General features: G+C 38.4%; 2 protein-coding genes and 1 pseudogene across 3 annotated transcripts; 2 read left to right on the top strand and 1 right to left on the bottom strand.

The window, feature by feature from the left end:
* The first annotated feature begins 1,228 nt into the window (after positions 1–1,228).
* LOC145764768 (large ribosomal subunit protein uL29m-like) lies at positions 1,229–6,060 on the top strand. The gene is made up of 6 exons (XM_082576435.1): positions 1,229–1,393; positions 1,993–2,199; positions 2,718–2,814; positions 3,883–3,976; positions 5,435–5,579; positions 5,792–6,060. Exons 1-6 carry the CDS (start codon positions 1,317–1,319, stop codon positions 6,021–6,023), a joined length of 852 nt encoding a protein of 283 aa, XP_082432561.1. The 5' UTR covers positions 1,229–1,316; the 3' UTR covers positions 6,024–6,060.
* A 10,221-nt stretch (positions 6,061–16,281) lies between these two features.
* Positions 16,282–20,535, bottom strand: LOC145765413 (tubulin alpha-1 chain-like; annotated as a pseudogene). The gene is made up of 7 exons (XR_014288565.1): positions 20,405–20,535; positions 18,959–19,181; positions 18,619–18,723; positions 17,910–18,106; positions 17,142–17,639; positions 16,707–16,900; positions 16,282–16,513 (listed from the first exon to the last, which is right to left on the bottom strand). The product of XR_014288565.1 is annotated as a tubulin alpha-1 chain-like (transcript).
* Positions 20,536–22,088: 1,553 nt separating this feature from the next.
* On the top strand, positions 22,089–23,757 carry LOC145788528 (zinc finger BED domain-containing protein 5-like). Its single transcript, XM_082600289.1, has 3 exons — positions 22,089–22,136; positions 22,529–23,025; positions 23,745–23,757. The coding sequence occupies exons 1-3, from the start codon at positions 22,089–22,091 to the stop codon at positions 23,755–23,757; spliced, it is 558 nt and encodes a 185-aa protein (XP_082456415.1).
* The last annotated feature ends 3,470 nt before the right edge of the window (positions 23,758–27,227 follow it).

Here is a 27,227-nt window from a genome sequence, read left to right as displayed (position 1 = left end):
AAACAGAAAAATATGTCATGGCTTAACTGTGAGTGAAATCTGCTTAAATCGTCAATGCTTTTCACACAAAATGTTATATTGAACAGAAAAATATATTGTTTTTTTAATGGGCGTGTTCGGCATTTATTTGTTGTCAGTCCAAGTTGCATCGGCAAAAGCTTTATCAATAAATTATTCAAGTTTTCGAACATGACTGAGTTCACTTTTAGTTATATAAATCAAATAATAACTACACTAAACACCAGTAAAAAAATATACCATAGCCTATATATTCAAGCGGGTGGTAGGCTTGAGAGAAGAGTAGCTTAGTTTTCTGTCAAAACCCTGACTAGGTTTTGCCATAGCTGAGCTGATACAATCTGCAGACTTCACTAGGAATAGCACCTAAATGAACGGGCACCACAGTGTGTGTGCCTATTTGATCGACGCCTAACTGTCTGCGCTTAAAAGACGTGGAAGCCTTCTTTCATTGACAAATCTTTTGTTTGTGTGTTTTTGATTTACAGATGTTTAGTTGACAACATTTTTTCAGTCTGTTACAACTGCAGTGCAGGGCTGATCTCTTAAGTGTTCAAAACTGGTTTTGACCACTAAGCTAAGCGGTTTTAACCTGTGAAAACTAGGTTTAAACTGGTCAAAACCCAGAAAAATATTTTTATGTATTGAATGGTCGTAATTTACCATTGCTTGGTCCTGCATTTATTCTTAATGCAATGCTCTCTAAAGTAACTGTAACCTCTATTAACCTCTAAATTTGTTGGAATAAATTCTTGTACTTCAGTTGGCTGTGCAAATTGTTCATCGTTCTACCAAGCATTTTTTGGTTCATCAGAAACTTATTTTTAGAATTTGAATTTTCTCAATAATTAAAATAACCAACTGATTGAAATATCAAAAATAAACGGAGAAATTGAATATTTTTTGTTCCAAATCCAGCATTTAGGTTTTTGTTAATCAAAACAAAATATAGTTGAACAATGAACATCATTACTAAACATGTAGGGTAATATTTTTAATTCAATTGAAAGGCAACTTGATTGTTGATTCATACACTAAAGGGGTTTTGACCAGTAATAGGTGGTCAAAACTGTCCGGTTTAAACCAGGTTTTAACCGGGCGGTTTAAACCGCCTCGGTTTAAACCGATCAATCCTGTAAAACTGAACAAAACTTTACTCAAACGGTTTGATCTAGTTGGTGGTTTAAATTTGTTGCTGTTTTGCAGTGTTTCTAAACAACATAGCTCATACAGTATGACTGACATAATTTAATGATTATATAAATAATAATTGTTTGTGACATTAACCAACCAGGGTCATGGCAAGTTTATTTGTACCTCTGGTGCGAAAGTCGCTTGTATCTTATGAACTTCTACATTTTTGCCTAAAATGCAGGTTGGTATTTTTTATTCTATTTTTTGTGAAAACTGAACCTATGAAAAATAAACATTATTATACGGTACCTTAATTTGTTCAAATTTCCTTAGCCTATCAATTTAAGTTTTATCATATCTTTTTGATTTTTAGAGTATTAAGTTTATTTTTTGCAAATCTCCATACACTAAATAACATTTCGTACAACACTCAAACAAAAGGCATTTGAAAATTGTACAAACTTCAAATGTACTTAATAAGTTTTTGAATACAATTTTGTATAGCACTGTATTTACTGTTTGGGTGGTGTTTTTATATGATAGAGTAAACACCACAAATGTATTTTTGTTGGTAAAAGTACTCCCATGTATGAATGAAATGTAATTTAAAATATCCAAATCTCACTTCAGTGTTGGTCGAAAATACAAAATTAAGTCAAATAGGTATGCATATATATATGGTATCAAAGTTCATTTTTTGGCTCATGTGATTTAATTTGTCTAACTACTGTGGAAGAAACGATAACACAGTGCCTAGGCAGCTTTAGTATAAAGGCAGAATAAAACTGGCCCATAATATTGAATTTTATTAAAATATCTTGCTCATGTCTTGGTTTTTAGATCTTCTGCGATAATTTCACCCTCAACAAGTTCTTCTGTACTTTTTCACAATAACAAAAAAAGTTTTCACACCACAACGCGGCACTTGAGTTTGGACGAATTTTTTGATGATCCCAAGAATCGTGGAAAGCAAAAAATTAAATCAGGAATGGCATGGTCAAAAGATTTATTGCGTCGAAAAAGTATTGTCGATCTTCAAAAGCTTTGGTGAGTACATTTTTTACAGTAGAGATGGAAATGTGCTTCTACACTCTACAGCAATGTAGTCGGATGTTTTTCTTTGATGGACTTCCATCAACTGCTGAATTTATTTCATTCTAGAATCTAGAGGGTGGCTAGGTATGTAAATGCAGTGAAATGTTTCTTATATCTGACTCATACTTTTGGAAAATCTTTTGTTAGCTAAAAAATCGTTTTTAAGTAAACCGTTGCTGGCTAAACAGTGGGCTACAACTTACTTGTGGGCTGTAGAGTGTAGACCTGTAGAAACAGCCACATAGCCTAATTTTAACTCGTTAAATTCTTACCCGTTTAATTGAACTTCAGATGGGTTCATAGCCATTGTCATTTCGTCGTCTTGCTATTTACAATTGCACAAATGTATTCGTTCAACTTCCTAACTGTAGTTTTAAAAATAGCATCACAACAAATGTATTCACATCATCACAACAAAGGAGCTAATTGTGGAAAATTGTCATATTATACCGTTAAATTTGTATTTTTAGGTTTTTACTGCTAAAAGAAAGAAACATGTTAAACACGCTGGAGTTGTACTGCCTGAACCACGACGAAGCTATGCCGGGGGCTGACCGACTTGACAAAGTATTAAGATTGGACTTATGCAACGCAGTATCAAGTTCGATTTCGTGTCATATTTTACTCATTTGTCAAAAACGTCATGTTGCATTATGCAGGGTTGGGAGTCGATAAAGGAAACGCGGCTATTTCCATTTAATGCTAAAATAGCAGTGAAAAGCAAAAAAAGTCAGTGGATGTGGATACTTAAAATGTAGTTTAAAAACACCTGATGTGATTACGTCATAATAAAAAGCTAATTTTGCAACAAATGCCTTCCAATCATGAAAACTCAACAAAACTTAGCTGGCAGGATATGGACACTCACATAATACCCAGGACCCAGGTATAAGTTTAGAAGCATTCAATAATTAATCAATCAATTACAGCTTATCGAATAGCGATAAAGAGATTTAATTTGAAAAGTGAATACAGCCATTGGATGTTTTTTTAAGAGCCGTAACGATTCAAATTTTCAAAAAGCTCTGAACAGGGATTTTCAGTAGATATTTTCAACCCTGACGTTATACTGTACATTGACAGAAAACGTTATGAAGGTGCCTGCAATAAGGCATATAGATGAGTGTTTGGTTTACATACAGTAGATATGAAACTGTGAGCACTCACCAAGTTCGTTGTGATCTAATTATCGGTGCTCTTTTGAGACAAAATGTGTATAATTTTCTGTTACGCTGCTCAGACAACGAATTCCGAAAATAACCTAATTTGTACCCTGCCAAATACTGATGTCTATCTAAGATCAAAATTTTATGATGTTGCCTGTGTGTGTATAATTGTTGTATTAGGAAGATTGAGGTCTTTGTATTCTTTCCTCTGTACATGTATTTTTCCTCTTTTTTTTCTCATTTAATTCCATGTGGATGTGTAATTGTGTGCATATCTGAAGCAAATAAATACAAAAAAAAAGATTTGGTACTATCGTATTGGAGTACTAAAGACAAAAATATTGTCATACATGCTATTTGAAGTGCTCCTTGTGCTTTCCCAGCGGATGGAACTAAAGTGCTTTACGAAGTATTTATGTATGGTCATCTTTTGTTTACGTTTTTTTCACTTTGTACTTCAACTTCTTAGGTGGCCGAATCGATGAGCAATGTACGAGATGTAATTGACGAGCGAGAAGAAAGCATCAACATGCTGCAGCATGGGACTCCAGATAAGATAGGAGGTAACTACTAACTATGGTCGCTAATCGCTATTGCACCAATGTATCACAGAAGTCGCATAAGAGAAATTACGATCATGGTTGAGTTGGAATGTGTTACAAAAGGATGAAAAGAATTCGGTCAAAAGGATGAATTGTTTCATGAGGTAAATGGTGGTAAAGGAAGACCGAAGTTTAGTTGAATAAATTCTATAGAGAACGGCATGTGCAATATGTGCATTGTGCAATGTTGAGTTGGAGAAAAAAGAAGAATGGTTTGCAGTGAAACCGGCTCGGCCGGGGCAGCAACCGTAAGACTGAAAGAAAAAGAACGAATCATATCATCATGTTTCCCTAAATACCAACAGCTTCATCACAAACAAAACGACCATGTTTATTATACAAAATCAGAAGGGTGGATCTTCTCTTCAGAGATGTTGGACGGGTTTTACTTCATGGAGAAACTACCATAATAACAAAGCTTTGTTCATAATTAATAGAAACTGCCGTTGTAGTTTTTTTTCTTCATCTGCTTGACAATCACGTCTTGGAAGAGGAGTGGTACGGAAAAGGCAAAGCTGGTTCCTAAATTTGATACCAAGCATCTGGGAAAGAAACGATAAGGTACACAGCCGAGTAGGGTGGTCAGTTTCTTCTCTTGGCCGCCTTCAACTACGCCTACCCGATTTATTAAACCTTGGGGAAGCAGTGTTTTTCAACAGCTAGTTGAAGCGGAGAGTCGAACCAGAATCGTATGTTTGACTTATGTGTGCCTTCTCACCACAGTACAGATGTAGTTTGTTCCAAATAAGGATAATAAAGTTGAAAATCATGATCTTAGTATGAGGAAATCTCCAGAAGCTTAGCGCCTCAAATTTTGATGTCATGCTAAAGTTGAGTTTGTGATGAAGTTTGCCTCTGGTCAAGTTCTAAAACTTATTTTTGAGTACATCATCCTACATAATTTACCGTGTCGTCGTCTGATCTTGCAACCTCTTACTGATCCGGTAGAAAGTCGAGGGTGGTTATTTCTCTCTTCTCTATAAGACTTGTTGGTTACTTAACCGTAAAAGTTTTGGGACAGACGTTGCCCTGTATAAGCCACTGCTACGTATAACTATTTGAACGAGAGAATGCAGACTCGACGACCTCCTACGCCTTCAGGGCTACGGTCTTTCGCACTCTCTCATTGGATGCACACTGTACGTTTTTGTTTTATGTACGTTTCGGCGTTTCGCATCCAAACAAAAATAAAATGACCATCCATCCATACTGTGAGAAGATTTTCTTTCTTTTTTGTTCTAATATTTTTGTGGTCTTTTCTTTTGTTTGGAAATATTGTGCATTTTTTTCTGCAAGACCACCTTTGTATTCAAACGGTTATTGAACTCATGTTGCTAGAATTAGATTGTAAATTTTGACGTAGGCTTACTACTGTATTTTAAATAGTTTAGAATGTTTTTTTTATTGCTTCCTCCACAGGTGAATGGCGAAAAAACGCCCTGGGGCACACGTACTTCTACAAATATCGAGAACATTTAATTCCCAGAGAGTTGCAAAAGGATTTTGGATCTGATCTTCCTGCAGATATGGCTTATTTCACTCCGAAATTAGAAGAATGGCATTTGTAAGTTTAACAGCAAGTTTTTTGTTTTCAATCGTTCATATTTAAGTTATCAAATAAGCTTCATCTTGATTTAATAAATTTCTAGTCTTATGCTGGTGAAAAATAACTTGTCGGATATTTCATGAAATCTTTTTTTGTTTTATCGGCTCTTCAAGTATGTTTTTGTATTTATTTATTTTTTCAATGCTGCAATAATGACGATTTGATTTTAGGAGAATGGAAGAAAGGCGACAGAAAAAGCGTGGAGGATTTTATCACTTGATCGGACAGAAATACGGTCAAATCAGATCAAGAAATCCTCATTTACCAAAGAGAATGCCTCAATGGTTTAAGGATAAGTTCAAAACCAAGTGGCGATATGGCATTCATCCACAAATGAGGATAATGATGAAACACAAAGATAAAGACTTTCGTATTATAACCACTCGGCCAAATCGTTATTAAGTATTTTGTGATGAATAAAAATCTTGTTGATTGGAAACATCGTTGTTTAAAATATCTGCAGCACCGCCCTTTTGCAAGACGTTTCTTCATGTTAACCCTTTCTTCCATTTCAAGAAACGCGTATGGTATTGACTGTTGGACGACTGAGGTGCTGGACAACTGTTTATTTTCGGGTGAAAGCTTCACTCCCTGATAAGCCTCATGATCATATGCCTGTCTGGAAGTAGCGATTGGTAGTGGGAATCTTACTCCTCGGACTGAGAAAGCTGCATCGTGGTAGTTTTGCATTCTTGTAAAGTTAAGGCTAGAGTTAGAGTCTGCAGAATCACTGTAGCCTTGGGGATTATACTGATTAGACATACAAAGCGTGCTTCTTCAAACAAGCGTAGTCATTATTGGTACTTGAAGCGACCAATCAATGGCAAAATTGTCAGACGTAGATCGACCTTGCTCATATTCTAACCCTTTAATAGGCGGTAGTCACGTGATGTATGTTTTGAAAAAAATGTATGTTGGTGAGCTTAGTTAGATATCAAAACCGTGCCAAAACTTTTTATTATCACGTTGGTGCATGTCGAAAACGCCCGGGAATATTCTTACCACTGCCTAATGCCTGTAGCTAAATGGTCATATCTTGCCTACGGTTTGTGCTAAAGCTCGTTTTCAAGAAAATCAAGCAAAAACACAAAGACTGTCAACTCATTTAAAAAACACGAAACCTTGCTTTATTTTTTATGAAATTTAGCAAAGCAAGATACAATGCAAAGTGATACTTTGCAAGTGCTGTAAGACATTTTGCTTCACTTGTCATGCTCAGCTGTTGAGCAAAGTTTGCATAGGCCTACTATAATACAGTCTTGTCTGCAGTAGCCTACGACAAGTCCTCTTAGGAACTTGGACAATAATAAGCTTATTACTTGCAGTCTGCTTTCTTTTTGCTGTTTGTTCAAATTGCCTTGTTGCCATTGTGAGTAAGTATAGCTGCAAGATGGACCATTTTATGAGGATATGGTAACTGGTTACCACTGGGCCTTGAAAACTTACTATCATTGTACTCTTCATTTTCTAAATCACTTGCATGATTTGGAACATCATTCAATTCAATTATTTTTCTTTGTCGGAAAACAACAGCAATGATAAGTTACCAATAGTTTACGGGAATAGAACCGACAAAAGGAAACGGCGGCAAAACCAAAGAAGTTTAAAACGTGCATGCGATGTAAATTTAAAAGATACGTCGATGAAAGCAAATTTAAGCACGGCCACCAAACCTAACAGTTTAAAATAGATGAATTAGTTGAAAGAATCAGTCGCCTCCACATACCTAAAGCAACTGGAGGTCTGACAGTTGATGAACCCATGCGGTGACGACTGAACCTTACAACCAACACACAAAAAAAGAAAAATCAAAAATAAGAGCATTTAAGAATAAAGGTACGATGAGCTTATTATACAAAAAAAAGTATGTAGGAAGGTCGGGACCTGTGAGCCACTTTTTTCTTTTAGATGCATATCTTCTACGTTTCTCAATATTTTTCTCTAAAAATTGGTTTTGCAATGACATGTAGTGCTACCTACTCTACAGCAAAAGCACAAGTTATTATTTCAGCGAATGTTTAATTTACGCTTAAAAACATAAACACGCGCCAAGCGTCTTATCGCACCCCACATGTGGGGAGAGATTAAGACACGTGTCGGGAGCGATAAGCCACAATTGCGATAAGCCAAAAAATGTAGTATTTTAGCAAAGAAATCACTTCACCATATCAAAATACAATTCTAAAACATAGTTGTATTATTTATGTGTCAAATCAATCTTCAAGCCAGCTTCCAAGCTTTGAATTTTGAAATAAGCGATGGAGAATTTTCAAATGATTTCTTGGGATGAGTTATCAGAATTTTCATGTGAAATAGCATAATTAATAGTTGCAAACAAAACAAAAGTCAGAATTGTGATATATCCTAATGGAAAGGTGTGAAAAGCAAAAAAATGATGTCTTATGACACTTTTACATCTACTATCACAGGCACTTGTCATGGCTTGCAGGTCTCAACACAAGGTGACTCAAGGCTCCCTACCTGATCTTTCAGAAATGAAACAACAGCTGAAAAAAAACTAACATTGCTATCTAAAAAACTTTCAGCTTAATCTCATCATAAATACATCACCTACCATTAAAAAAAAATTCATGAATATTTCTTGCATAACAAATGAGTTATAGTAAAACACATTCAGTCAAAAAAATTTACTTTTTTAACCCAAAACCTATAAATCTTCATTGCACCTTCATTTTTAGTACAATTTTGACCAAAGGATTGTGGGAAAGTTATTCAAGCATAAAAAATATGATGACGTCAAAAAATGCAAAAAGAATATCTTATATTATAAAAAACGGGGGCGGTTATGGCTCCCACCATGATCATGGGTCCCGACCTTCCCCTACAGTGTTTCGTGTTTAAATAAAATGAAGTGAAGTGTTTGCAGCAACGACAGTGGCGCAGTTTTAATATATCAATCGATAACTGATGGATTCAGGAATATACACTAATTATTATTTAAACATGATATTAAAGTGACGATCATGAATGATGAAAAATGTAGAGAAGAAGATATGAAAATGGTCTTGATGGCATGCGGGTGACTGCGGTATCGGAGAGGGGTGGAGTTTCCTATCATCGTCTTGAAATAGTTGATCAATAGTTTCAGCAATGCTCATCGATCTGGGTTTTGACATTATGGTATCGCCTACACACTTAGTCGGCTGCTCAGAAGCTTACTACCAATTAATGCAAATACCAAATACATTTCTGAAATAGTATACAGTATCACAGTAGGCCTATGGTAATAATAAGGCAAGATTTGAATGAATGCGTGTGGTGCAGGATATCATTGCCATGGCTAATACCTGTAGGTAGGGCCGTTGAGAGGATAATGTGGGCCTGGTAGCCTATCAGTGAGATCTTCGGCCCCCAATCATGAAACGTTCACTTTATCCAAAGAGTACGTGGTGGTTTCTGCAAGAGTCCGGGCCCCTATAATCATGGAGGGCCCCGGGTCTAAAATTATTCCCTGGACCCCCTGTCAAGGATACTGCCAGTAAGTCTACGTAGGCCTACCTACCAGTGGCGTAGCAGCCACTTGGCGGTTCTGGCTCTGCGCCAGGGGCGGCAGGCTGCAAGGGGGCGGTAAAATGAGGCTGCACAGTTCACACAGCACGAGAAATGAAGTAGTGCAAAAATAAATAATAAGTAAAACAAGAAAATGATTTACAAAGAGACAGCTAGCACACCTCAAAATGATAAAGTCGTATTTACGTTCTACCATGAATGATGATTGGCTATCAGCTCTATCGATTCTTCCTATAGAAAGAGACTACGTTCAAAAACTTGATTTTGAAGATATTATCGCTGATTTTGCTTTGGCGAAGGCTCAAAAAGTTCAATTTTGAGGCGGCTATTAAGCTTTTATTTGCCTAATACATTTGTTGTCCATTTTTTGTCTTTAATTTTGGCCTCAACGCTGAGGCTTCTTTCTCAAGCAATATAGAACTTCTGAGACGCGGCACATTATTTGTAATTATTTTTATTGAAAAGATTGCTTGAACATGAAACTATTTTAAAATTTGCTGCAGTCTAGCCTACTTAAGGCGGCATTTTCAACGAAAGCCAGGGGCGGCAGCATATGCTCCTACGCCACTGGTACCTACAAGCTGTCCAGCACAACAATGTATTGATAAATCTAGCAGTGAAAAATGCTTTTTTCTATTACTATCAAAATATTATTGGTTTTCAACCGCTGTTTCTAAAACTTTGTCAACCTATCACGCAGTGGGAATATATTACCCAGGGTGGTGAGTTTACAGCACTGCAAAGCAAACTGACTAGACTCTGTTGGAAAAGCTGCTGTGCTGTAATCTTATGACATATGGACACTGCCCTCAACACCACCATGAGAGGTTTTTAATACGTCTGACAATAGAAGGGCTTCTGTTTGTCGTAAATAATCTCTGTTTACCGTAAAATGACAATAGGCACCGATAGTAGTTTAATAAATCTTGTTATGATAACCTGGACTGCGCGAATAGCATCAGTCATTGATACTAATTGCATGCTCATGGTTACTTGTTAAGTCAACTACCCGTATACTTGCTTTAGGCCTACAACTACACTGCACTTAATGTCTGAGTATAAGTAAATGATAGCCTATAGTACCATCAAACTGCTTCTACTTATTCTCACCGTATCTCGCTAATTACTGTATATTTGCTTTTGTCTTACCAGTATGCTGTGTTGTATGTATATTGTATATGCCATTTTGTATTTTTGCATCATTTCTAGTAGTTCTGTTTTTTTTTTTGTTTTTTTTGTATATTGCACTGCTAAATTTCGTATGTGTATTTTTTTTATGTTGTATATAATATATATCTATCAATCAAATTAATCAATATATCAATCAATCAATATTTGCGTTCAACTTCGACACCGTTCCATTTTAAATAAGCCATGACACCACTCGGGTGTGGCAGACTCGATGACCAGTTCGGTCCTTCTGTCACTCCCATCGTCATCAGCAAACAACCTAGCTCACATTGTAATCTTGTATTGTTTTGTTATTTCGCATGTGCTGATGATCCAAAATAAAAGAACTTCTTCTTCTTCAGGGGTCCGCAAATAACACCATGTAACAAAATTTTGGAAAATCTTTAGTTGCGGAAAATTTTTTATGTATTGTGTTCTGTTACTTCAAACTAATCACCAAAATAGAAAAAAAAAATCTGAAGTGTCCTTACTTTTGATAAAATGTCACTTTTTATGATTGTTAGTTTTACTCAGAGATTGTCTGTATTAACCAGCATAGTTTTCTATTAAACGTGTAAGCATGCAAACACTAAAAATATTTTGCAAATATAAGCCATATATGCATCATGCAAAGATGAAAACACTTCAAAAGTGGTCACATTTGTGTGACTTGCGTCTATACACTGAGAAATCTTCTCTCGTATTGCCGACCATACACCCCCCCCTTTCATGTTGCAAATCCACTGCCCTAAATATTTTCTTTCCATATAAGATGAAACAGTTCACCATCTTTTCTGCTTCCACCAATCACCCATACAAGGATTACTAATACAATCAAGATGGGAGTGCAGGAAATGCATTTTTATGGACATGAAACATACCATTTTTCATATTCTTTCATCACATTGTTTCCAAAAGTTAATAATTATTGCTTCGTTGAGCCTATTACCAAAATTCTGAATTTATGTCTGCATTAGGTATGTTGAATTCGTCATGAGAGACTTTTTCTATATCTTGAGGCACTACCTTGTCTTATGCAGTTTTTTTGTTCGAGGGTTTGAGAATTGGCAACTCAGCTGCTGTCTGCTATGCGAAACAGGTGCAATAGAACATAATATGGAAGAATATGCAATGTCATGTCGGTTTTTTGTTTTTCTAAACCGTGAACTGTCAAGCATATAACAACAACGGTCTTCTGTATGATTTTGAGGTTCTCTCCAAACTCTTGAAATAGCAAATACTGTAGTATCAAATGTCGTTTTTCCTTAGTCAGGCATCTAAATTGGACCGATGTGTTCTGCAGATCACATAAGGTGCACAGCTTTTAACTTGGTCAATTTAGTCACTAATTTCCATACCAAAAAACATTTCATATGTATAAAAGCTTTGCTTCTAGCTTTGTTTCATTGCACATTTCGCTTATAGTCTGATGTGGTTACTAATATAGTCTATAGATAGACCACTGTGGATAGACCACAGACATAGCAAAAAGTTTTAAAACAATCAGTAGAAATTCAAAAACAAAGCTTCGTTCCTAAACTTTTCATCAAATTTTCCTATAATTCAACTGATGATCCACTGGGATGCACAAATTTAAAATTTAGTAAATCAGTAGAAAGTTTGCATTCACGTGATGATCCAATTCCCAACTTATCTGCAATTTAGGCTAGAGCTTTTTACAGAACACAGTAAGAAACAACGAATGATTGAAACATTTTAAGTTCTAACTTATATTTTCTGATTACATTGATAGTAAATAAAAACAACTTGAAATTTCTGTACTTGCTCTATTCCGCGACTATGACCAAACAAAGATCATTGTTATGATACAAGCTACAGTTATGAAGCTAAAATGATAGCTACTATGACGTCACACTTTACCTACCTTATAAGGAATTTAGATTAAGAGCTTGAGAAACAGGGTACTAAAAGTTCAAAAACCTTAAATAAATATTTTTTAAACGACACTTGTGGAAAAAAATTGCTAGAAACATGTTTTAATCAGCAATATCTTTCAAAAAATGCTAAAAACTTGACACAACTAATTTTTTGTTACATGGTGTAATGGGTCGCGACGCAAACTTGGGTCGCGAGACCATCCACAGTGGGTCGCAAAACGGTTTAAACCTACCATAAATATAACTTGTATTGCAAAAATAAATACAATCATATAGTCTTTGATGTGCTGAGTTTCGTACAATTTGGTAACTTAGGCTACAATAAAATTTATACTTTCGATTGCAGTATAGGCTACAGTAGTTAAGCCCACGGTTATATAGCCTGGAAGACACCTTGAGGCAGGGCATGAAAACTCTCTCAGCTTATCTCCAGAACTGGCGACTGAAACTCAGCGAAACCAAAACATTGGCGGCAGCTTTCCACTTACACAATCGGGAAGCTGATCGTGAGCTACAATGGAAAACTTCTGTCCTTCTGCCCCGAACCAAAATATCTTGGGGTGATACTGGACAGATCGCTCACATACCGCCAACATTTGGTGTCACTGCGCAAGAAAATGACATCCCGCGCTGCACTACTCAAGCGCCTGGCAGGCTCCAGCTGGGGGGCGAGTGCTGACACTTGCGTATAGCAGCCTTAGCCCTTGTCTACTCTTCAGCAGAGTACTGTGCACCTGTTTGGTACTGCAGTGCTCACTGCCATAACATCGACACTGCCATAAACAGCGCCCTACGTACAGTGACCGGATGCCTGTGTCCCACACCATTTGACAATTTTGCCATTCTCGCTGGCATCCAACCGGCTGAGCTTCGTCGCGAAGAAGCCACTCTGTTTCTTAGCCGACAGGCACTAGAGGTCTAGAGCCTAACCATCTTCTCCACCACAAGATCTCTGCTCTCTCAAACCAGCACCCCCGTCGACTGAAATCAAGACAACCATTCGTGCCAGTCGCTCAATTTCTGATCAACGAAGCAGATAAACTTTATCTCTGCGGCTACTTGGGTGGACTATAGGCTAAATGGAATTCTGAAGGGAAGTCAAGTACCACCAGACTCCATTCGTTCATCCACGACGCCGACACATGCCCCATCGGCCTGACACTACCAAGGCAAGCATGGGTGCGCCTTAACTGTCTTCGTACGGGTGTCGAGGTTTTCCGTTCATCCATGCACCAATGGGGAATCTGCCTCTTTCTCCTCCTGTGATTGTGGTGCCAAGGAACAGACTGCAGACCACATCATCAATGATTGTACCATCTTCAAACCATCTAACAGAGTGGAAGGTCTGCGTGTCATGGATGATGAAACTAAAAACTGATGGCTGCTCTCTAGTAGCCTTCCAGTATAGTCCGGAAACATCTTGAGTCAGGCGCGGTAAAAGGATTGAGTAGACCCTCGGCCCAAGAGGCTTGCACGACGAAGCACAAGGTTAACACTCTTAATGCCAGCGTTTGGAGCAATTTGGAGGAATTTTCCTCCTCCTCTTGTTGCCATGGTAATGAAAAAATGTGTTGCCAGGCTATCGGAACGCACTTTGAAATTTTGGGTGCAAATCGGTTTTGCGACTGATCGGTGAAACGACCCATTGCATTTACAAGCGCGTCGCGCCAGTCAGCAAATCAGTTCTTTTTTACATAGAATCAACCTATTCAGACGTGAAATCAATGTAGAGAAAAACTATAGGCTAACTGGGTGATTCAATGTATTCAGACGTTGAATCAATGTAAAAATGAACTGTTAGGCTAATTGGGTTCTTTGAACAAATCCAATGGCTTTTGTAAATGTTTCGTCTGGCGACGTTGAAACGATGTAAAAATGACAATTTTTGCTGGCCGGAAGCTAGGCTACCGTACTGAAGTTGAACTTGACCAATCGGTTGCAAACATATTTACTTTCGATGAAACCTATAGGCTACCACGTTTGGTTTGCGGTTACATTACATTCAAAAGTTTTATTCAGACGTTGAATCAATGTAAAATGAACTGTTAGGCTAATTGGGTTCTTTGAACAAATCCAGTGGCTTTTGTAAATGTTTCGTCTGGTGACGTTGAAACGATGTAACAATGACAATTTTTGCTGGCCAGAAGCTAGGCTACCCTACCGAAGTTGAACTTGACCAATCGGTTGCAAACATATTTACTTTCGATGAAACCTATAGGCTACCACGTTTGGTTTGCGGTTACATTACATTCAAAAGTTTTATTCAGACGTTGAATCAATGTAAAATGAACTGTTAGGCTAATTGGGTTCTTTGAACAAATCCAGTGGCTTTTGTAAATGTTTCGTCTGGCGACGTTGAAACGATGTAAAAATGACAATTTTTGCTGGCCGGAAGCTAGGCTACCCTACCGAAGTTGAACTTGACCAATCGGTTGCAAACAAATTTACTTTCGATGAAACCTATAGGCTACCACGTTTGGTTTGCGGTGACATTACACTCAAAAGTTTTATTCAGACGTTGAATCAATGTAAAATGAACTGTTAGGCTAATTGGGTTCTTTGAACAAATCCAATGGCTTTTGTAAATGTTTCGTCTGGCGACGTTGAAACGATGTAAAAATGACAATTTTTGCTGGCCGGAAGCTAGGCTACCGTACCGAAGTTGAACTTGACCAATCGGTTGCAAACATAGTTACTTTCGATGAAACCTATAGGCTACCACGTTTGGTTTGCGGTTACATTACATTCAAAAGTTTTATTCAGACGTTGAATCAATGGAAAATGAACTGTTAGGCCAACTGGGTTCTTGGAACAAATCAAAGGGCTTCTGTGAATGTTTCTCGAGTTTATTTAGGTTGGTTTGGAAAAAGATGCTTGAAACAACTCAGACACTACATCCTTCATCGGCACTATCAAAGAATCTCCACCTCTCATTAGCGATACCAAAAACACTCCATCCCTCATTGACGCTATAAAAGATGATTCAACTCTTATTAGAAATACCAAAAACACGCTGCTGTATCATCATGCTTCTTATGCTCTTACATGCGCAGGAAATTAATTTAAAAAAACAGAGCTTTTTTTAACTATTTTATCTTGATAATGAGCTGCCATATTATGCATTTGTTCTGCAATATTTAGGCTACTTAATGTCGTTGCTGCGAACACTTTATTTCTGTATAAAATCTGTAAATAGTCCTTGTTTTGATAGTCCGTTACGTAATTTCAACTGTGTATATTAGTTTGTTTCTGTGGTGTTGTTGGGTTCAGTCGTGTTCTCATTGCTTTAAGAATTGGCGCTCCAGTTGTTCCAGGAACGAGGAGGCGACTGATTAACTAATTCATCAGCTTATTTTAAAGTATCAGGTTTGGTGGCCGTGCTTAATTATATTTATTGATGCATATACCGCAATATTGGATCCTTTCATGCACGTCTTAAACCATTAAGGTTTTGCCACCTTTTCCTTATGTTGGTTTTGTTACTGTATTTCTTTTTCACAATATCATTTCTTTTGCATTCTGACAAAGAAAAATAAATTGAATTTTAAAGTATATCTGCTCAGAATCAACCTCCTGTGAACTACAATAAAAAGTTCAAAAACAACTTTCAAACTAAAACTTTTCTCTTTCTGTTATCCTCTATGATTGAAGTTACTTTGGAAAACAGCTTGTCACACATTCACATTGGTGGCACTAGCGAATTATTCAGAAACATTTCCCAGCGCTTGCAAAAGGCACTAAAAGCATGAAATTAACTGTTGCAAGTGTTGTCTAGATCTGATAGCCTACTAAATATCCCCTAATGAACCACCACGATGCTGAATTTTCGTAGCAAACTTAAATCTAATCACTCAAATCCGGGACGTCTTTTTTTCAAAAGCGGTTGCCTCTTTGCAGCTAGACTCACTAGATCAGCACTTCAAACATTAACCGCTCAATCACCAATTCGTATGACAATATTGTTGGTGCAACCACTGATCCCATGGATCAGGGTTGCCAGGTCAAATGTGCGTTAACGACGGCTACAACTACTGCAGTTCTTGCAGATTCATACAAGCACAGTTTTTGCACATCTTGTAATTTATGCCTGAAATCCAAAGGTTGGTTAACAAAAATTAAATTGACGGCTAAATTTTCCAACAGATTTGTGTGTAAACTCAATATTCGTCTTCATCTTCAATTTCATCTCCGTCCGTGGAGTCCAATCCAACCTCTTCATAATCTTTCTCCAAAGCGGCAAGATCCTCACGTGCTTCTGAGAATTCACCTTCCTCCATTCCTTCTCCCACATACCTGCAGAATATAATGGCATGCATATTTTGTCAAGTTGCAAGGAACAAGAGGAAAAGCTTAAAACTTGGTTCTTGAGGTTGCTTTTTGCGAAAACGGTCGAATTATTATTTATTTGCGTCAGACAAAGCTGTCCATATCCAAAATAAAACAACGAAATAATGTTTGCTGGGGAAACAGTGTCTGATTTACTTACCAATGCACGAAAGCGCGCTTGGCGTACATCAAGTCAAACTTGTGATCCAAACGTGCCCAAGCCTCAGCAATAGCAGTTGTGTTGCTCAACATGCAAACAGCGCGTTGCACTTTGGCCAGATCTCCTCCAGGAACAACAGTTGGTGGTTGGTAGTTAATACCAACCTTGAAACCAGTGGGACACCAATCTACAAACTGGAAATGTAATATTTATGAACAAAATTGTTTTCCTTGCGATATAGCATTAAAAATTAACATGACCACAAGACTAGACTACTGGTAGCGGTCAAAGTTACCCAGATGCTCTTAAATCCAAGCGAGTTCCAATGAAAACACGTTAGTATATAGTCGTGTCGTGTATACTGCATATCGGATTGGAGGTAAGCTGCATTGACCCGAAAATTTGTGAAGATTTATTTGACTTCATAAACTTTACCTGAATGGTTCGTTTCGTTTTGATATGCGCAATTGCAGCGTTGACATCCTTGGGCACAACGTCTCCTCGGTACAACATGCAGCAGGCCATGTACTTTCCATGGCGAGGATCGCACTTCACCATCTGGTTGGCTGGCTCGAAGCAAGCGTTAGTGATTTCGGAAACCGAAAGCTGTTCGTGGTAAGCTTTCTCAGCGGAGATAACTGGAGCATACGTCACCAAAGGAAAGTGAATGCGAGGGTACGGGACCAAGTTAGTTTGAAACTCGGTCAGGTCGACATTGAGAGCGCCATCAAATCGCAGAGAGGCAGTGATTGAAGACACGATTTGACCCATTAGGCGGTTTAAGTTGGTGTACGTTGGCCGCTCAATGTCGAGGTTTCTGCGACAAATATCGTAGATAGCTTCGTTGTCGACCATAAACGCGCAGTCAGAGTGCTCCAGTGTGGTGTGGGTGGTCAAAATCGAGTTGTATGGTTCAACAACGGCAGTGGACACCTACAAAAGCAATAAAAAATCTGAAATTTTGTTTTAAAACCGCAGCGCCAACACAAACCCAAACAAATCAGGGCCTATACTGGAAGGTTTACAGCTGGAACTTTGCATTAAAAATAACCTGATGAATGATGACTGTTCACCCCTCTGAGGAAGCTAAAATCATGAAATTACAAAATAGCTTCAGTCTTTTAAATAAACTATGGAAGTATCGCAGTCACAAAATGTTAACGTCCGTGTATCAATGCTTACTGCTGAGAATCCACACTATACCTGTGGAGCAGGATAGATTGCAAATTCGAGTTTCGACTTTTTTCCATAATCGACGGATAATCGCTCCATGAGAAGAGATGTAAATCCCGAACCAGTTCCTCCTCCGAAGGAATGGAAGAGCAAGAATCCTTGAAGCCCAGTGCACTGGTCGGCAAGTTTACGTGTTCGGTCTAAGACTTGATCGATCATCGACTTCCCTGATTGTTAAATTTTCACTGTTCAGTGTCAAAACTAAATTCATCACTTAAATAAAAAATAAAATATTGTGACAACCCTGATGATGTTCAGTACTTTTTGTCGGCACGTTCACATTATAATCTACCAGCTACGACTAAAAACCGAGTTGTCCTGATTTACAATGTAAATCTTTTCAAGCTTTCCAAACTGCAAATGTGAAACCGCACAATAACATACAATGGCGTTGATTGTTTTGACAGCCTTGTTTGTGGTGAGGATACACATGAAGTAGAACTTTCAAACATGGTCAGTGGCGTAGGCTACAAAGATTTTTTGAGAGGACTTTTTTTACATTTTGTAGAGCAACGCTCATTCCTCATAAATGCTAATTTTGAATAGTACCATGTCTTGACGATGGGACAAGTTAATGAATTTAGATCGAGATGCAAAACTACACCCATTTTTTTTCTTTTTTTTTTACTCCTGCCATCCAAAAACCAGACAAACTGAACATGGTAGTTTGTCTACATACCGACTGTGTAATGACCACGAGCGTAGTTGTTGGCCGCATCTTCGGAACCAGTGATTAGTTGTTCTGGATGAAAAAGTTGGCGATATGTACCAGTGCGAATTTCGTCTGAAACATACAAAATTATGTTTGATTTGCATAATACACACTATGTATTGCATAAGCCTATATTATATTCAAATCACGATTACAGTCGACATAACTTACGCTGAGTGATTTAAAATGTAAACTAAATATATTTCCTTTCATAGATTCCATAATAGTTTATTTGACAGGATAAGGACCTGAAGCTGATTGAGGGTTATGCATCTATGCTAATTAAACCATACACCAGCCTCCGCACCCACTACAGTCGGTTCCAGATCAACCATTATAGCTCTAGGAACGTGCTTTCCAGCTCCGGTTTCACTGAAGAACGTGTTGAAAGAGTCATCTGCGACTCCAACAGTTTTGTCACTCGGCATCTGTCCGTCAGGTTGGATGCCGTGCTCCAAGCAGTAAAGCTCCCAGCAGGCATTTCCAATCTGCACTCCTGCTTGGCCGACATGGATTGAGATACATTCACGCTGTAACATAACAGGCCTGCTGATAAAAATAAATTAAACTTCTGGATGTCCATTGTCTTTAATGAAACGTCCTTGCAAAGGAAATATGAACTGGCGTTTACAGGAAAGTAGAAGCAATAAAACGCGAACGATGAAGATTGAGCATGACCGCAACCACTTCACATATTAAAGGAATAAACAGACAGGCTTTGAAGGATCAAGAACGACATACAAAATGCATTTCGATATTGCGTGTTGGCTTTTTCATTTACGCAAAAATGCTATGAGATACCAGCCAAACCGAATGAAAGATCAAGCACATTTGTTTATGAGTGCAGTCAAGAAACTAATTACGGCGTTGTCACAAAATGTATGCCAGTCGAAAAAAATGGGCCTCAGGGTATTGAGCAGCAGCGGGAACTGGCAACAACAGGAAATCGTTATCAAAAGCGCGCCATTTCTCATCTCAGTTGAAAAAAATCAGATCACATAGATTTAACGTTGCCTAACAATGTTTTTATGTATTTTGCGAATCGCTGTGTTAAATTTTGACAGCGCACAGCTGCTGTGTTTTGGATGTGCAGAATTTTAATCTAGATCACGTGTTTTTTTAGATATAATCCCATGCACGCTACAGCATTCTACGGCTGGTTCACTTTTCACTTGTTTGTAGCCTACTGCATGCAGCTGTTCGTGACGAGCTCTATTCACAAAAGCTTCTAATTATAATTTCATGAGCCAGTCTTTCGAATCTGCGCTGTGATGCATGAACGTCATAATTGCAGTCGAAAAGATGTATCACGAAAGCATGGACGCGACACTGTAGCCAAGTTGATACACAGTAGCCTACATACTGCCACGCCCATGTTTCGATTGTTAGAAATGACTGCACTCAAGAGTTTAACCATATACATATACAAGGTAAAAAGTAAATTAAAAAAACGACACACTGAAATGGGTAGTAATACGCAATTGTGCCGCATGTTCAGCAAAAACCCTTCCAACATCTCGTATATTTCACTAGTTGTAGGGTTTTCTGGAGTAAATATTCAATAAAAACTTCCAAGCAGCTGATTTCACAACAAAACAACTAATGTTAGGAACATTTGTAAATAAAACCAAATTAGAAATTAAGAATTGCTGTGCAGATAAAACAAAACAACTGCTGATACGCGTAAACTCGCTTCTCATTTCTTTATGACTTAATCAGCTTTAAACAATAGAAATATCAAAAAAATACGTACCATGATTTCTTTGTTTGTTGAAGAGAAGAGGGAAAAGGTTTAATATTCGAAATATCACACCAAGTTTGTTTGAACCACAGCTTTACGCAGCGTTTCAACTTTGAAAAAGATGGCGTCGACCTCATGAGGTTCTTTATATACTTCCTCTGTTATGTGGTAATGCTTACGTGTGATGGCTGTGATTGGCTGAGACCAGAACCGATAATGTCACTCGAGTTGATTCAAATCCCTTGGCAAATTGCACAGTGAATAAATTGGCACGTGACGTGATGTTGTTGGACAAAAGTGCTTTGAATTGATCAAGCTAAGTATGAGCTTATCTTACAATTTATTAATCAGTCTATGAAAACTGAAAGTTTTATTGTTTTTCAGGATCATATTGTTTTTCAGGATCATTTACTTTTTCTGGTTGGTTAGAGATTATGCAACCAGCAGCGTAGGGGCACTTGGCTACTTCGCCCCCTCCCCCCCCCCAGAAACTAGCTCAGTGGCCGAGTGGTTACCGTCTTCGCCCTTAGGCTTTGGTGCTGATAGATCTGAGATCGATTTCAGGTCGGGTCATACAGAAGACTTTAAAACAATAGGCTACGGTTTTTTTTTTGCATAACCCAGTAAAGACAAGCCGGGTAATAATGTGATAACATCCTAAATATGATACAAAATTGAAAATGACCCGGGTCGCTAAAAGACCTTAGCAGTTGCAAAGCCACAATTAATTAACCATAACATTATCATTATTACACTGGCAACAACCGTATGAGAGTATGCCTTAAAAATTACAAAAAAGAACAATGGTTTCGTGGGGATTTGTTATTTTTATAGAGAATGGATTTGTTGCTTCAGTATATTGGTGCCTCAATGTGAATTCTTAGTTTACTATCCGCATTCACATTTCACAATTCACACTCCAAGTAGGCTAGGCCAGTTAGTTAAGCAAAGCCGAAAGAGATACATTAATAGTTGTTGCGTCACTTGTTCATTGTTATGCCATTAAACCTGAACGTCAGCCTACGGTTTTAATCTAAATGTTAATTAAATGGGGGTTCCGTGACAAAAGTGAAAGGATATCAGGGGTTTTACGATGACAAAAAAGTTGAAGAGCGCTGACCGAAATTTAACGCTTGTAAACGTTGCTGATCACCAACTCAGCTGTTCTGCTACTTTGTTAAATGAACTGAATCGCAAAGAATGTCCAAAAGTGCAATAAGCATAACATTGCCTTTGCCCTATTATTGCAAAAGAAATTGTGGCACATGGGTACTAACTGACAGTTTATGAGTTTATGTAGATGCAAATGGGAACAAATTTTATCTGTGATGCAGCAACAATGGTGCAACGAAAAACAAACAGCTTCTTAGTTCAGTGTTTTTCAGCATCTTGGCGGTTGTGTACAATTTCAATCATATTTCGTGCAAGCAATTTTATAATTTTGTTAGCTGATCCTGGTTTACTGAAAAAGTTAAGGAAACTGTGAAATGCTCGGGGCTGAATCTAACAAATAAATTGGTCTTGTTTGTTTGGACCCGGTTTTTGGTGTAACTTTTGCTAAATAGGCTAATTTTCCAAAAAAAATGTAAAAATTTTTTCAAGCTTAAAACTGCTACGTTTTTACTATAGTTCTACTCAGTGGCGTAGGCAGAAAATGTCCATCGAGGGAGGGGGTTGAAAAAACTTACGTGATACTATGTTGAAGTTTTTAGAAACCTACATTTACTTCAAGGCAGAAACAAAAGTAAGCCTTCGACAAAACGTAGCCGTATGCCTGTAATTGTGCTAATAGTGAGTTCTAAAAGATAGCCGAGAACACTTCACTGACATTGCCAGCAGCGTTGACAAGGGGTGCATAGAATAATTTTCGACCCGCGAGCCGGAATAATTGTAGGGGAACTTGAAAAAGCCACAGCGTATTCTTTTAATATAGGCTAGAGCAGTGGTTCTTAACCAGGGGGGCGCGCCCCCCAGGGGGGCGTGAAGCCTCTCTCAGGGGGGGGCGCGAGCTCCACAACAATTTCAATTTTTTTTAATTACTTTAATGTCCTAGGACCTATGCTGTTTGTCATATTTTGTATTTTATTGTATTTATTTGGATTTATCTGCGAAGCATTGAATACTCTCAACCTTTAGCATCAAGGGAAAAACATCAACATCATTAAGCATCATGACGTCATTCGAACTTTTATAGCTAAACTTGACCTCTGGAAGAGTCGAATTGAACAAGGAAATCCAGCGAGCTTCAGTAACTTGGATTCTGATCTCAAAGATGGTAACTTTGAGTCTGAATTGAAGAAACAAATAAAAATCCACTTTAATGAATTGAAAGCGGAGTTCATCAAATACTTTCCAGATCTGGATGAAAAGCGTGAAACCTGGAAGTTCATCAGAAATCCGTTTCAATGCGAAGTAGTTGATATTTTCGAAGAAGGACAAGAGGAGTTTCTTGAGATGAAGTTCAACTCCACAGCTAAAAAAGACTTCAAAGAACTGAAACTTGAGCCGTTCTGGGCCAATTACCTTCCTGTTTACCCTCTTATCGCAACTCGGGCTTTTCGAATTCTAACAATGTTTGGATCCACGTATCTTTGTGAAGCTGCATTTTCTGCTCTCGTTGCTACCAAGACCAAGTACAGAAACAGGCTGAGAGTTGAAGGAGACTTACGTTGTTCACTCTTTGGAGTTAAACCTCGCATTAAAAATCTAGTTGCTAAGAAGCAGTGTCAAGTATCTCACTGATGTGTACAATAAACAGACAAAAATGCAATTTTTTTGGTATGATACTTATTTAAAATCTAGGGGGGCGCGAGGCTCATGACCATTATTGAAGGGGGGCTTGATAGAAAAAAGGTTAAGAACCACTGGGCTAGAGTGTTTTCCTCCAATGCCTCTACAAGTATGCAAAAATGCCAGGATTAAGTTCTCATAAGAAGCATTCCCAGTCCGAATATAAAGATTAAAACCCTCTGTCTACCGAAAAAAAAATATGCAAGTTTTACCATTGGACCCCAAATTCCAAAGTAGCCTACTTGTTTTGGACAAAGAAAAATCAGCTCCGATGGTGAAATTAAAGCTCAATAGGAAAGGACGTAACAGACTACAAAAATCATAACTTATAAACACTGTAGCAAAATCAAAAATACTCGAAATTTAACAAAGAAGTCATATAGTAGCCCATGCACAAACCAAACTGATACGGAATTGGTCTGCCTGACCAATGGTCAAACTATTGAGAGATTTGGCTAAAAAACACATATTAGGCCTACATAGCCTATTAGTTCACAAGAAATATTGTGAGTTTAAAGATTATCGCATTCATTGCAAATGATTTGCGAATGTTTGGTCACAGCGGTAAACCATAATCTCTTCGTGGGAAAATTGTAACATAAGATTCCCAAATCCGTTCGTCTGCATGTAGGTGACCGAAAAATAAACACTCTTTCGAACCGTCTTTTCAAAAGTGTATTCCTGTAAAATTAGCCCGAGGCTATCGAAAACGAGGGGGGTGCAACGCCGTACACCACTGAAAACTGTCACTACAGAACAGATTACTTGGATAAAAGACGGAACCTTTGTCCAGCTAGCAAGCACTAAGCCAACAGTTAAATGTGCGGCCAACTTTCAAACAATCATTTTACGAATGACCAGAATAGATAGCAATATCTCAAATTCACGTATGCAGTAGGCCTACTGTGACGCAATAATGAAAGACAATTATGAAGTCATTCCAACAGGTGTTTAAAGCTGATGTAATATTTCCTGTTTAAACAGGCCCAAACAAGTCCAAACAGGTTTGACACAAGTCTATGAACGATGGTGCAATTTTGGCACATTTTCTAGCAACTTCCATGACGTAATATTCAGTAGACTTGAACGGTGTTTATATGACGTTTGAATAGGTGAACCATTGTCTGGAACATAGCGGCCCCTAGTTATGACAGTCTGACATGGCATAACTAAAAAAGAATTGACGACAATTGTGAGCCAATGAATAAAAACACATGATACACAAATTGTTTGAATCACTCACGTTTAAGTTAATACGCAAATACAAAGGGCATGCAAAGAATGAACAGCAATAAGAAATAATACGACGATACATGAAATTGGTACCATAGGTACACGCTAAAATGACGCTATATACAATTGTTGCGATAATAACCGACCGTTCTGGGCTCAGACAAGTATCGGCCACCGCAGACAAAACCAGGCTCAAACCCTAACACTTAGGTGTTCTTTACGGGGGCGAGGCACGAAATATCCCTCAACACATAGTCTACTTTCACTTTCCCCGTACTCTCATCATAGTTGCAGACGGCAACTTTAGCTCTACGAACCACAGGCTTCCCTTTCCTAATTTGTGGAACTACCTCATGCACCCTCCCAAGTTGATACTTCCCACGTTTACCAATGTCTTGGAGAGAACCTACCACTACAAGTTGACCAGGCTCCAAATTCTCGGCCATTTTTAGCCATTTTTTCCGGCCCTGAAGACCTGGCAAGTAAAAATCTATCCATTTACTCCAAAACTGCTGACAAAGTGACAAATTGAACCGATAATCCCTTTTTAGTTGGTCACGATCATGTGGTTGCCCAACAGCACAGTATGGGTCTAAGTATGGGGTCAAAAGTGAGGCAGGGGTGATGACAGTAAAGTCCCTAGGGTCGTCACTCAAAGGTACCAAAGGGCGTTCGTTCACGATCCGAACGGCACTGCCTGTGTACGTAAGCAGTTCAATAAAATTGGGCTTACGAATTGGAGTCCAAAATGTGAAAAAAGTATTTAATCACATCGGCCATGAAACCAAACCTTTCAAGCCGAAATCTAGCCAAGAGATCTGCCAGAGAGTTTAAGAAGTCAGGACACGAAAACATTACATCATTAACACAAGTTCCTCGAAATTCAGACTTGCCATCGTAAACAATACGCTTTTTTAATTGTGACGTCACAAAGTATGGTAAATACCATTCAAATCCCTTGACATTTCCTGCTTCACCAGCACGCTCAATATAGCCATTAGATTTAAGATCTTTCATGGTGTCAGTAAGGAAATCACGAAGTTCAGGTTGTTTTAAAGCCTTCTTCCTTAAAGCAGCAGCTCTATCTGACGCCAACACAAAATTGTTAGGTAAATCAATATCTTCCTTCAACGGAACAGGTATCTCAAATCGACCATCTTTCAACTCAATATTCGGTGCGACAAGTTCTCTAGCCAAAATATCATTGCGAGACAATTCACAGGTTTCATTTTGCAAAGTCAAATCCTGAATGACTTTATTCAGGTCTGCTATTTCCATATCGCGAGACTCAATTTTACGCTGAAAGCTAGAGATGACATCCGACTCTGAAGACGTCTGCACTCTGCACACTTTAGCAACGCTTTCAACTAAGGGTGACTTACCACCACAAGCCAACCAACCGAGAGGAGTGAGTAAAGCATGCGGTTCACTACGATTTTCACCAACACGCTCTTCTTTTGCACACATCAAATAAGCGTTGTCGTTGCCAATCAGTACATCTACAGTACTACAATCATTCAAATGAAACATATTCACGTCATAAAAATGACGGAAACCATTTAAATCCTGCTTATGTGGTAAAGTCTTAACATCGTCAGCCCAAGCTGGGTTAACCACCGAAGTTATATCACAAAACAGTTCATTCGTCTCTAACGACTGAATGTTGAGTTTAACAAGTTCAGCACAAGTAGGTTTCTGACCAGCCAGAGTATCCATTTTAAACGACGCTTTATCATACGGTTTAAGACCAAGTTCGCACACCAAATCACTCGAAACAAACGTCAACTGCGAACCAGGATCATGCTGACAATACACCAACTTCGATTTGCCAGTCATTGGATTCAAAACACGAGCAGCAGTAACGCGGTTAAAGGCTGCTTTAACATTTCCAATCTTAACATTACGCACAGGAACTCTGGCACCAGCCTCATCTTTACCGACCGAATCCAGAGAATCACGTGACGTCACATAAAAATCATGCAGAAGAAAATAGTGTTTCCTATCGTTGGTAGGTCCACACTTACGACAGTTATTTGCATGATTACAGTCTCTAACCATATGCTGGCGCAAACAATTCAAGCATTTGCCAGCTTTCACAATGACATCTCTCCGATCTTTAGGTGTCAAGCGCAAAAATTCTTTACAATTAGACAAAAAATGATATTCAACTTGACCACGTGACGAACAACAAAAACATGCCGGCAGGTCTTTACGTCTAGCCTCACCACCGCGCGGTGCGCCAACAGCAGTCGAGTACTGCGAACTTCCTGACATGACATTATCATGGGGTTTTACAGACGTCTGCCTAATCGGACATGAAGGCAATTTTCCTTTGCCAAACTTTTTAAAATGCTGCGACTCACCAGAATCGCCCATTAGCATAATGCTAAAATCAGTCGACTTGCGCGTTTCCTCCCGTACTACAAAATCAAACAAACTCTGAAAAGTAGATTCCTCAGTGCTACCATACTGATCACCTAAAAAGTCAAGATAACGCTGCTTAGCGTCAAACGGGAGTCGCTTAGCCAAATCCAAAACAAAACGTCCTTCTAATTTATCACGCTGACCATAAGCTTTCGCGTAAAGCAAACACTGCGACAATTCATCTTTAAACTCTTTCAAATCACTGGAAGAGATAGAAGTCAATTTGCTACCATAGCGATACTTTCTAATTTCTGGTTCTGCGAAAAGACCTCCACGAACTCCAAAACGTTGGGACAAGCGAGCTAACGACATTTCTATCCTGTCTTCCTCTGACAACCAGGAGTGTCGGAAACCAAATTAGCAATGGTTTGTGCACTGTGCAGCTGTT

This window comes from Aplidium turbinatum, chromosome 2, assembly GCF_918807975.1.
Source record: "Aplidium turbinatum chromosome 2, kaAplTurb1.1, whole genome shotgun sequence".
NCBI lineage: Eukaryota > Metazoa > Chordata > Ascidiacea > Aplousobranchia > Polyclinidae > Aplidium > Aplidium turbinatum.
This window is presented reverse-complemented; position numbering and strand designations above follow the sequence as displayed.